Source organism: Rattus norvegicus, chromosome 3 (genome assembly GCF_021556685.1).
Source record: "Rattus norvegicus strain SHRSP/BbbUtx chromosome 3, alternate assembly SHRSP_T2T, whole genome shotgun sequence".
In the NCBI taxonomy this organism is placed as follows: Eukaryota; Metazoa; Chordata; class Mammalia; order Rodentia; family Muridae; genus Rattus; species Rattus norvegicus.
In genome coordinates, this window is record NC_141536.1 from 108377645 (window position 1) to 108387498 (window position 9854).

Consider the following 9854-nt stretch of genomic DNA (forward strand, 5'->3'; position numbering starts at 1 on the left):
TTCCAATCGTATTCTTCTCCTTCTGCGCAGGGTGTATTGGAATGAATGCTGATGCGCAAAAAGTAATTTTTTTCTGTTGACCTTCATTTCTTAAGAGAGAAGAAATTTCTAACTTAAGTACCTTCTTGTTGGTAAAGCTCATTGTACAAATAACATTTCCCATCTTAAAAGTAAAAGTTTGCAGGGGCTGTAGAAATGGTTCAGTAGTTAAGAGTATTTACTGTTTTTGCAAAGGACCCAGGTTCAGAGCCCAGCACCCATGTGGCAGCTCACAACCATCTACAACTCCAGGTCCAGGGAACTCACCCCCTTCTGAACTCCACAGGCTCCAGCGTGCACATGGGGTACATACATACACTCAGGCATGTGCACGTGCACACATACACACACACTAAATTAAAATAAATGTTTAAGAAATAGAAAGTAAAAACTCCAGAGCTAAACATGGCTGCTCATGCCTGTAATCGAAGCACGAGGACAGTAGTTAAAGCCATATGTTCGAGTATTCAGCCTGGGCTGAATACTGAATTTCAAGCTCACCTGAGCTACTAAATAAAACTCACATGTAGCTGGTCTTTGCTACTTTGTGGGTTCTTCTTTTTCCTAACCTTTATCTCCCCCACCCCAGTATCACTCCCTGTCACTAAATAGGAGAGGAAGGAGGGAGAGAAAGAGGGAGAAGAGGGAGGGAGAAAGAGAGAGGGAGACAGACAGAGTCCCTGAATCTAATTTCTTTCCTTTTAGTTCTTCTTTGAGCATGAGTACTAATAAACTGCAACCAACCCTCCTGAATGGCCACCAACGCCACTACCAGGGCGTTAGCAGTTATACACCCTCTGAAAAGTTCCCAGAGTTCCATACTTAACACAGTCGCAGAAACTGTCTGTAGCTGGCAAAACCACGCCTCTGCTAGAGCAGGAAGCAAATTCTCGTCCTCTGCTGCAGACAGTTTGAAATAGCCCCATGTCCCTACACCTGGGATTAAAACAAAGACATTCTTAAAATATTTCTGAGTTTTTTTAAAGAAACCAAAATTCCAGAATTGTCAATATAGTTGCTTTGTTATTTTATTTTTTTTATATAAACAGTTTATTTACTCTAAACAGCAACACAGACAAAACACCCTAAACACAAAGGAAGTGGTGCACAATGGAGATGCTGGCCACCTTTGGATCTGAGGCTCATAAGCAACAGCCCAGGTTTCTGAGAACCAGGAGGCTAGGGAAGGAAGGAGGGACAGTGTGGTTCTGTCATACAGCCAGCTGGAGGTCAGAGCTCTGAACACTGGGAAGCTGCCTGCATCCGAGCGCGACACGAAGAAACTAGCTCCTAGGGGCTTACCAAGTACAAACGTTTATCATTTTACAGCAGTTGAAATACTGACATCAATATTAAAATAAAAGCAAGTTTTACTCAATAATCAAAAATGCAAAAGACTGAATATGCCAGTGGCGGAAATGGAAAATGGCGCCCGCTCAACCCTTCCAGGCTACTAGTAACTGTATGGAGCGACTTAGATCTGCAAAAGGTTGTAAACAAGTTCTTGCCAAGCCAATCCCTTCCTGGTCAAGGAGCCCGGGGCCGCTGCTTATGAGGGGGCAAACTTCTTCGCTTGTGCTGGAACCCTTTTCTCATATTCCACTCTGTTTTGGCAGTAAATTGTATAGGCCTCCCTGTGCTTGAGCTGGGTCTTGAATATTTGGTTCATTTAGAAGTTGGCCGCCAGTCCTTGTCTTCCTCCAGGATGGACAGGCACACTGTGCCAGAAGGATACACGTTTGGATGAAACAGTGGTGGCTCAAATTTACATTTTGGTGGTGAGGACGAATAGTCATCTTTGAAAAGCATCCGTAGCTTGAACAAGCCTCCTTCCCACGGAGTCCCCTTCTTTCCAGGGATAGCGCACTCCCAGTTCATCAGGTTCATCGTGCCATTGTTGGGACAAACACAAAGCCAAAAGGGTGGTCCTTCCTCCAGGCTTTCCTCTCCTGCGCTGAGGGCAATCCTCGACTTTGACAAAGGGCAACCCCCAATTTTTGACAAAGTCCCTGGGCGACCTCAGCCCGGACCACCAAAAGGCGGCGCTCCTTTGTCTTGGGACTTCACTCCGCGCCCTCCGCGCCCTCCGCGCCCTCCGCGCCCGTAAAAGCACCTGCCACCAAACCTGATGTTCTGAGTTAAATCCCCATGTCCCACTTTGTGGTGTCCTGGCTTCCCTGCTCCCAAAACATTCATCTACACAAATAAGTAAATATAAATGTCATAAAAAATGTTGAGCAACTGAGAATACACTGTTCTTAATGTTTTACCTAATCTGTACCTAAGTACTAATTTTTGCTTGTAATTATTTATAGAAAAAGATCTCATGGTTGTAAGTCATTATATTTGAAGAGATTAACTTGTTTATTCATAAACTCTCTGCTTACCTGCCTCTTATGTGCCAGTAACTATTTGAATATGACAGCCAGCAAGACAGAATAGAGAGTATAGTGTGCATCTATGACTTAATAATCGTATGAGAATGTTTTAATATGCCAAGGATAAGAATTACAAAATTGGGATACACATAGCTAGGATTACTTCGTTGTAAGTTGATTCATGGTATTTTAGAAACCACAGTACTTTAATGGGAATAATATGGATCTGTTTTTTCTTACAGCTTTAAAGAAGCCCCCTGTGTTAGCTTCTCAACATGAAAGTCATCAAACCATATCCCATCTTCTAACTGGACAGCCTCTCTCAGCAAACATGGCTGCAGGTATAAATCTCACTTAGCATTCCGTTTGAGAACCACTCAGTTTTCAGTTGTTACTATAAAGGAAGTAGAACATGGTGAGATAGCATCTGTTCTGCAAATTAATATATTTTTAAATGACTGGTGCATAACATACATGCACATACAGAGAGATGTGGAGATTGCTGGCTGAGGAACTTTATGATTTCGAAACTATTAGCCTTAATGGGTCTAGCAGGCTCGGGACTCAGCGCAAGAATAGAGCAATTCCTGAGCTTGTATAAAGCCATAGTTTCTAGTCTCAGTTTTGGAAAGCGCCTACAGCCAAGATGAGATAAAAGACATACTGATAAAAAGCATTAGAAGACAACGGCAATGAATCATTGTATAGAGGAGGATGACAAAGATATTAAAAGTCTCAAACCCTGGCAGAACTTAGAGATCTCTAGCAGCTGTTTGGATTTGGGAGGAGAAGAACGAGTGTCATTTCTCCTGTGTAGAAACCTACAGACAAAAGAAGTTGGATAAGCTTGTAGTCAGTGGTCAAAATACTTAGCTACAGATGATGTGGTATTTGATAAAATAGAGTAAACTTTAATACTAAACCAACTCTATGACCTCCCAATGTCAGATGGCCATGATTTTTTGCTTTTCTAAATCAGGTCATATGAAATTGTTCTGTTAAAGAATTATATTCTTGGGTTGGAGATTTAGTTCAGTAGGGTGCTTGCTTAGCAAAATAGAGCCCTGGATTTGGAACTTGACTCCAAAGAACGGTGGGGAGTTACATTCTTAGCCAGGTGGTGGTGGTGGTGGTTACGATGATGGTGGCAGTGGCAGCACAGGCCTTTAATCTTAGTACTTGGGAAGCAGAGGCAGGTGGATTTCTTAAGTTCAAGGCCAGCATGACCTATAAACTGGGTTTCAGGATTACCAGGGCTACATATAGAAACCCTGTCTAATAATAATAGTAATAACAATAACTTGCTTTTTGTTTTGTTTTAAAGATATATTTATTATGTATACAGTGTTTTGCCTGCATGTATGCCTGCGTGTACACCTGCAAGCCGGAAGAGGGCATCAGATCTCACTATAGATGGTTGTGAGCTAACATGTGGTTGCTAGAAACTGATCTCAGAGTCTCTGGAAGAGCAGCCAGTGCTCTTAACCTCTGAGCCATCTCTCCAGCCCTAATTACATTCTTTTAATTTTCTTTTATATTGTAGGTTCACATCTAAACCAGAATGAAAATCCTAGTACTTCAAAACAGAACCCTTCAAATCCTCTTCAGCACATAATTCCAGGCCCAAACCTGGAGCGAGAACCCAGAATTCAAACAGACACGATAAAGCAGGCCACCAAGGACAGAGCCAATGATTTCCACAAGTTGAAGCAAAGTAAGAATCAGTTGGTGAATACTGTCAGTACTATGCCAGTAGGAGTTGTTTAAATATATTTCTATGTGAGACTGAGTTGTGATTTCATTGTTACGCTCTAACAGATGTGTAAAGAGAAAGTATAGTTCTGTTAAAATATAAAATAAAATTTGTTTTTAAGTGGATAGAAAATAGTCTAAAGAAATTCTGAAAAGCTTATCATGGTCATCATTGTTAATAAATTTCAGGTGAGTTGATTTCTTAAAAAATGCTTAATTCTTGGGCATTTAAGCTTTTTTGGAGAAATAGGAAAGATACCGTTTGCAAATCTAATGAGGGAAACTTTGATTTAGGAGGGCAGAAAGTAGTTTTGAAAAGTGGATCATTGGGGAGAGCAGGCACCTGGAGAGACTGCAGTAATGGGAGGGAGGATCAGTGGGCTTCCACCTCCGTCCCTTCCAGTTGTCTCTGCCTCGTGTGGGTGTCAACACACTCATAGCACTGTGGAATGAGGTTTGTCGCTTAGTTACTTCAGACACTGATTTTGGTAAGTTAAGGTCTCTAAATCTGTGTAACTCTAGTTAGTGGATTCTTGGGATCTGTAAGGAAAACCTGTGGTGGCAGAGAGAATTTGCTGTCAGTGCTGTCCCTTTTTAGGTCAATTCCCAGTCCATCTTCTGTTCTCGGCTCCTTCTCCCCTTCAGTCCTAAGTAGACAGAATGTTCAAAAGCGCCAGTGATGGCAGCAACTGTCCCAGAAACAGTATTATTTGCACACAGGTTGCTTATAGGTTGAGAATTGGACATGTTTCATTATTCATGCTGTTTTCTAAGTTACTTATATGTATGTATATATGAATATATTATAATTTGGACATTATTTGTCTTCCATGATATATTAAAGTGTATTTGTGCAGCTTGATTAAAATGCTACTTAAATAATGTTTTATTTGTAAGAATGTAGCTAACTTTTAAATATGTTGGGAAAAAAATTTTCCCTTAAGTCCCATTGCAGAATTGGCTTGTGTGCTAGTTACTTGTTTCATTGCTGAAACAAAACACCTGAAGAAAACATTTTAAGGAAGTGTTGATTTTGGATCACAGTACAGCCTATCTAGTAAGGGAAGGTATGTTAGCAGGAGTGTGAGGGGGGCAGCTGCCCGCAGCGCCTCCTCAGGGAAGACCTATGCGGAGTGCTCAGCTCACTTTCTCCTTTTATGCAGTCTGGGGTCTCAGCCCACCCACATTTAGAGTGGATCTTGCAACTTAAATTAGCCTAATCTGGATCATCTTTCACCAACAGACCAGAGGCTAGTTTCTTCAGTGAGTCTTACCAAGTTGCTAGTAACCACCACAGACTGAAAATCTTTTCTCTCAACTAGGACAGGGGACAACATTAAACAAGAGGTTTAAATGAATTGGTCCTGGTGGCTCACACCTATACTCCTTGGCACTTTGAAGACTGAGACAGGAGAATCACAAATTTGAAGCCAACCAGGGTTAGTGAGTTGGAGACCAGCCTGGACTGCATAGTGCAACATTGTCTCACAAAAAAGGGGGGAGGGGGTGCATGAAGCCCTGAACTTTATTCCTAGCCCCACATAAACTAGAAGTGATAGTGCACACCCGTCTTCTCAGCCTTTAGGAGGTAGAAGCAGGAGTATGAGTTCAAGGTCATTCTTGTACATGTTGAGTTTGGGATACATGCAATTCTTTAAAAAAGAAAGAAAGAAAGAGGGGGGGATAATACTAATATAGGGCTGGTTAGATGGCTCAGTGAGTGAAGGCGCTTGCTGATAGTGATGTTCTGAGTTTGATCCCCAGGACCAATACACACACAAACACACACACACACACACACACACACACACACACACACACACACACACAAAACTGGCTTTTGCAAACTTTCCTTTGACCTCCACATGTATATGCAGCATCACACATGCACCCAGGCACATGTATGCACACAAACAATGTTAGATGTTCAAAAAGAAGTTTATAATAATAATAAGGCTCTTAACTTATCACCTAGATTCTCTTATAGCATTGATTCTACAGAAATTTTTGCTAGTATCGATTTACATTTTAGTATACATAGATTGATTTGTAGGTAAAGAATGTCTGTAAATTACACTGGAAAATTACTTTCTATAAGTTAATTTGGAAGAACCTCTATTGAGCCTTAAATTATTTTCCATGTATCATTAATGAAGAACTGAAATCAGTGCGTGTACTTTCTTTTAAAGAAAAAATGTATGTGTTTTGCCTACATGTGTGTATATGTACCATGTATATTCAGTAACCTTGGAGGCTAGGAGACAGTGTTGGGCCTCCTAGAACTGGAGTTAGAGGCAGTTGTGAGCCATTGTTTGGGTACTGGGAGCTGAATCTTGTTCTCTGCAACAGTAGCAAGTGCTCTATACCACTGAAAGTCTCTCCAACCCCCAAAGTACTGTTTTTAAATTCATTTCCACTGACATTGTTAATGCCCTTTGTAGGGTGATGGGAGCAGGGTCTTGCTATATAGCCCTGGATGACCTAGGACTTGTAGTCATCCCCCATCTCAGCTTCCCAAGTGTTGGTGTTGCAGGCATGTGCTACTACTGCACCAGCTCTCTTACACACCTTTTAATTTTATTTTATGTGTATGGGTGTCTTGTCTTCATGTGTGTCTTTGTACTACCTATGTGCCTGGTGCTTGTGGAGGCCAGAAGAGGGTGTCAGATTTATGGGACAGGAGTTACAGGCAGTTGTGAACCACCATGTTGGTACTAGGAATCGAACCCAGGTCCTCTGGAAAAGAGGCGATCTTAATGCTGAGCCATCTCTCCAATAATTTTGTATTTGTCATTAAAATACACATGCACATGCACACAAAGTACATACATTCTTTGTATGTGTACATCTATGTGTGTGAAGGTGGGCCCCAGTGCCCCAGTGCCACAGTACCACAGCGAGTTGCCAAGGACAACGTCAGGTGTCCTCACTTTCACCCTGGCTCTTCCCTGACCTCGAGAGGACAGGTGCTCATTGCTGTTCCACAGTACTCACCAGGCTCGCTGGCTCCAGCTCTTTGGACCTTTCCCATCTCTGCCTCCCATCTGCACATAGGAGTGCCCATAGTCTAGGATCATGTGTCTGGTTTTGAGCTTGGGCCTTCATATTTGAGCCAAATTTACTATTCCATTGTGCTTTTTACTCTTACGTTTAGTTTATTTCATTTTTTCATTTTACTTGTCATGATTTTTTTTCCAGATTCTTTATTCCTCCTACTTTAAATTCAAGTGTAGTTCAAAGAAAGAAGTTACTGAGTCAAACGTTTGACAGCTTTGCAACTCATACGTCTTTATAGCAGCTTTCAGTGTCATTGCAGATGGTTAATGTTGCCCTGGGATCTGTCCACATTAATCTTTATCTCTTATATTTAGAATATAAGAATTCCTTCAGGGTGTATTAGTGGAGTTTGGTGGTGAAGTTCAGTGATAACACAGTCCTATCGTGTACAGGACCCTGGCTTCAGTCTCTAGCCCTGTTGATAGCCTGTTTTTTTGTTTTGTTTTGTTTTGTTTTGTTTTGTTTTTGTTTTTGTTTTCTTTTCTTTTTCTTTTTCTTTTCTTTTTTTTAGGAGCTGGGGACCGAACCCAGGGCCTTGCGCTTGCTAGGCAAGCGCTCTACCACTGAACTAAATCCCCAATCCCGCCTGTTTTTTTTTTTTTAAATAGTATTTTACTGTTTTTGAGGCAAGATCTCACTGTATTGCCCATGCTGAGCTGAAGAAGAGTTCAGTTCACTGGGTTCAAGAGATGTCCTCTTTAGCCTGCTGAGCAGCCTGGCTGCCTACGCTGTTTTATATGAGGAATTTTATTTTAAAGATTTCCTAGTATGTAATCTGTATATTGATTTTTTAAAAAAATTTACCCTGAAATGTTTATAGATTGTTTCTATATCAGATCTTTTAGAAAAATTGAGATATTAGCCTTTAATAAATGACTTTCAAAATGTTTATCCTACTTTAGTGCCTTTCCTGATAGAGGACTTTGTTTATGTATTTCCTTTAAATTTTTTAATTTATATGTATTTTGGGATAACCCAAATATGTATGTATCTGGGAACCATGTGCAGGTTCCCAGAAAGACAAGAGGAAGACTCTGGGTTCCCTGGAACTAGAGTTATAGACAGTTGTAAGCCACCACGAGGGTGCTGGCCATTGAATACTCGTTCTCTGTAAGGGCAGCTGGAAGAACCCTGAACCCATTAAATTGTCATTTCTCTGTTCTCTCCTTAGAGCCCTGGTAATGACCATTCTGCTCTTACAGATATTTCAATAAGTAGAATCATAAACTATCTGGCCTTAAACCAAATGTGGTGGTACACTCCTCTGAACTCAGCATCTGAGGGGTAAAGACCGGGGGATTCAGGGTTCAAGCTGCCCTGTAGTGCCAAGCTTCTTAGCATGCTTCAGCTCTTAGAGTGGTGTAGAACGTATTACTGTTTTATTCCTTTATAAGCTAGATAATAATCAGTTCATGGATGCATTTGTTTATCTGCCATGAAGATTCATGCACAGATTTCCTGTTGATGCCTGTCTGAAGCCTTTTGGATGTGTACCTGGATGTGGAATTGCTGAGTCACATAATTCTGTGTTTAGCTTTTTAAGGAACTGCCAGGCCATTTTCCATAACAGCTGCACAATTTTATTAATACATTCCTTCTGAGATATGGAAGAGTTCCAAGGCAGGGATGACTCAGTTGGTAGAATGCTTGCCTAGCATACAGGAATCCCGACTGCCAGCACCACATAAAAACAGACATATTTGTAATCTCAGCTTCCATAGTGAGTTTGAGGCCAGCCTGGACTACGTTGAGACCCTGTCTTTTTTTTTTTTTTTTTTTTTTTTTTTAAAGAAGTTGCAGTGTCTCCACCCTGCCAGCAATACTTAGTCTTTTCCCCATACACTGGCTCTTTCTCTTGGTGCTGCCAACCTACTAGCTGTGATAAGGTATTTCATGCCTCATTCTCTTTGTTGTTCAGTGCTGTGGATCAGACGCAGGCCTTGCACTGCCATCCTACGCTTCAGTTGTTTTGGTTTTGATTTGTGTCTCTAAAGACTAAGCTCCTTTTGGTGTTCTATTTGTATATACTGTGGGAGAAATGTCCGATTAAAAAGTTCTTTGCCCAGTTTTAAAATTGGATTTTGTTGTTGTTGTTGTTGTTGTTGTTGTTGTTGTTGTTGTTGTTGTAAGAGTTTCGTATATATTGGGGATACTATATTTTTTTCTATGTGTATTGCATGCTAGACCCACTGTCTAAAGTCTCAGTTTCAGTCTCTCTCTCTCTCTCTCTCTCTCTCTCTCTCTCTCTCTCTCTGTGTGTGTGTGTGTGTGTGTGTGTGTGTGTGTGTGTGTGTGTGTGTGTCTGCTGGGGTATATGTATATACACGTGTGTGCACATGTATGTAGAGATCAGAGAGTGATGTCCTTTGTAATTGCTCTCCCTTATATTGTTAGACCAGGTCTCTCACTGAACCTGGAGCCCACTCATGTGGCACAACTGGATGACCAGTTAACTAGGCCTAGGCCCTATCCCTACTTCCCAGCATTGTCTGTGAATGTGTCTCCTTGCCCAGTGCTTCTGTTTCTTATTATTATTGGTTATTTTATTTATTTACGTCAAATGTTATTCCCCCTTCCCAGATTCCCCTCCACTCCCCCATGAAGGTGCTCCCTGTCCCACACTCCTGC

General features: G+C 41.3%; 1 protein-coding gene and 1 pseudogene across 4 annotated transcripts in view; one reads left to right on the top strand and one right to left on the bottom strand.

Moving 5' to 3' along the window:
• Golm2 (golgi membrane protein 2) overlaps window positions 1-9854 on the top strand; it is a 69199-nt gene that overhangs the window by 39362 nt on the left and 19983 nt on the right. For all 4 annotated transcript variants that reach the window (XR_015683193.1, XM_087653327.1, XM_087653328.1 and 1 more), the window contains 2 exon segments: window positions 2660-2758; window positions 3961-4131. Coding sequence is in view for 3 of the 4 variants with exons in the window: in XM_087653327.1 (XP_087509453.1) it covers window positions 2660-2758; window positions 3961-4131 (270 nt within the window). In the remaining variant the exon portion in view is untranslated.
• Window positions 1581-2235, bottom strand: LOC147995653 (SUMO-conjugating enzyme UBC9 pseudogene; annotated as a pseudogene).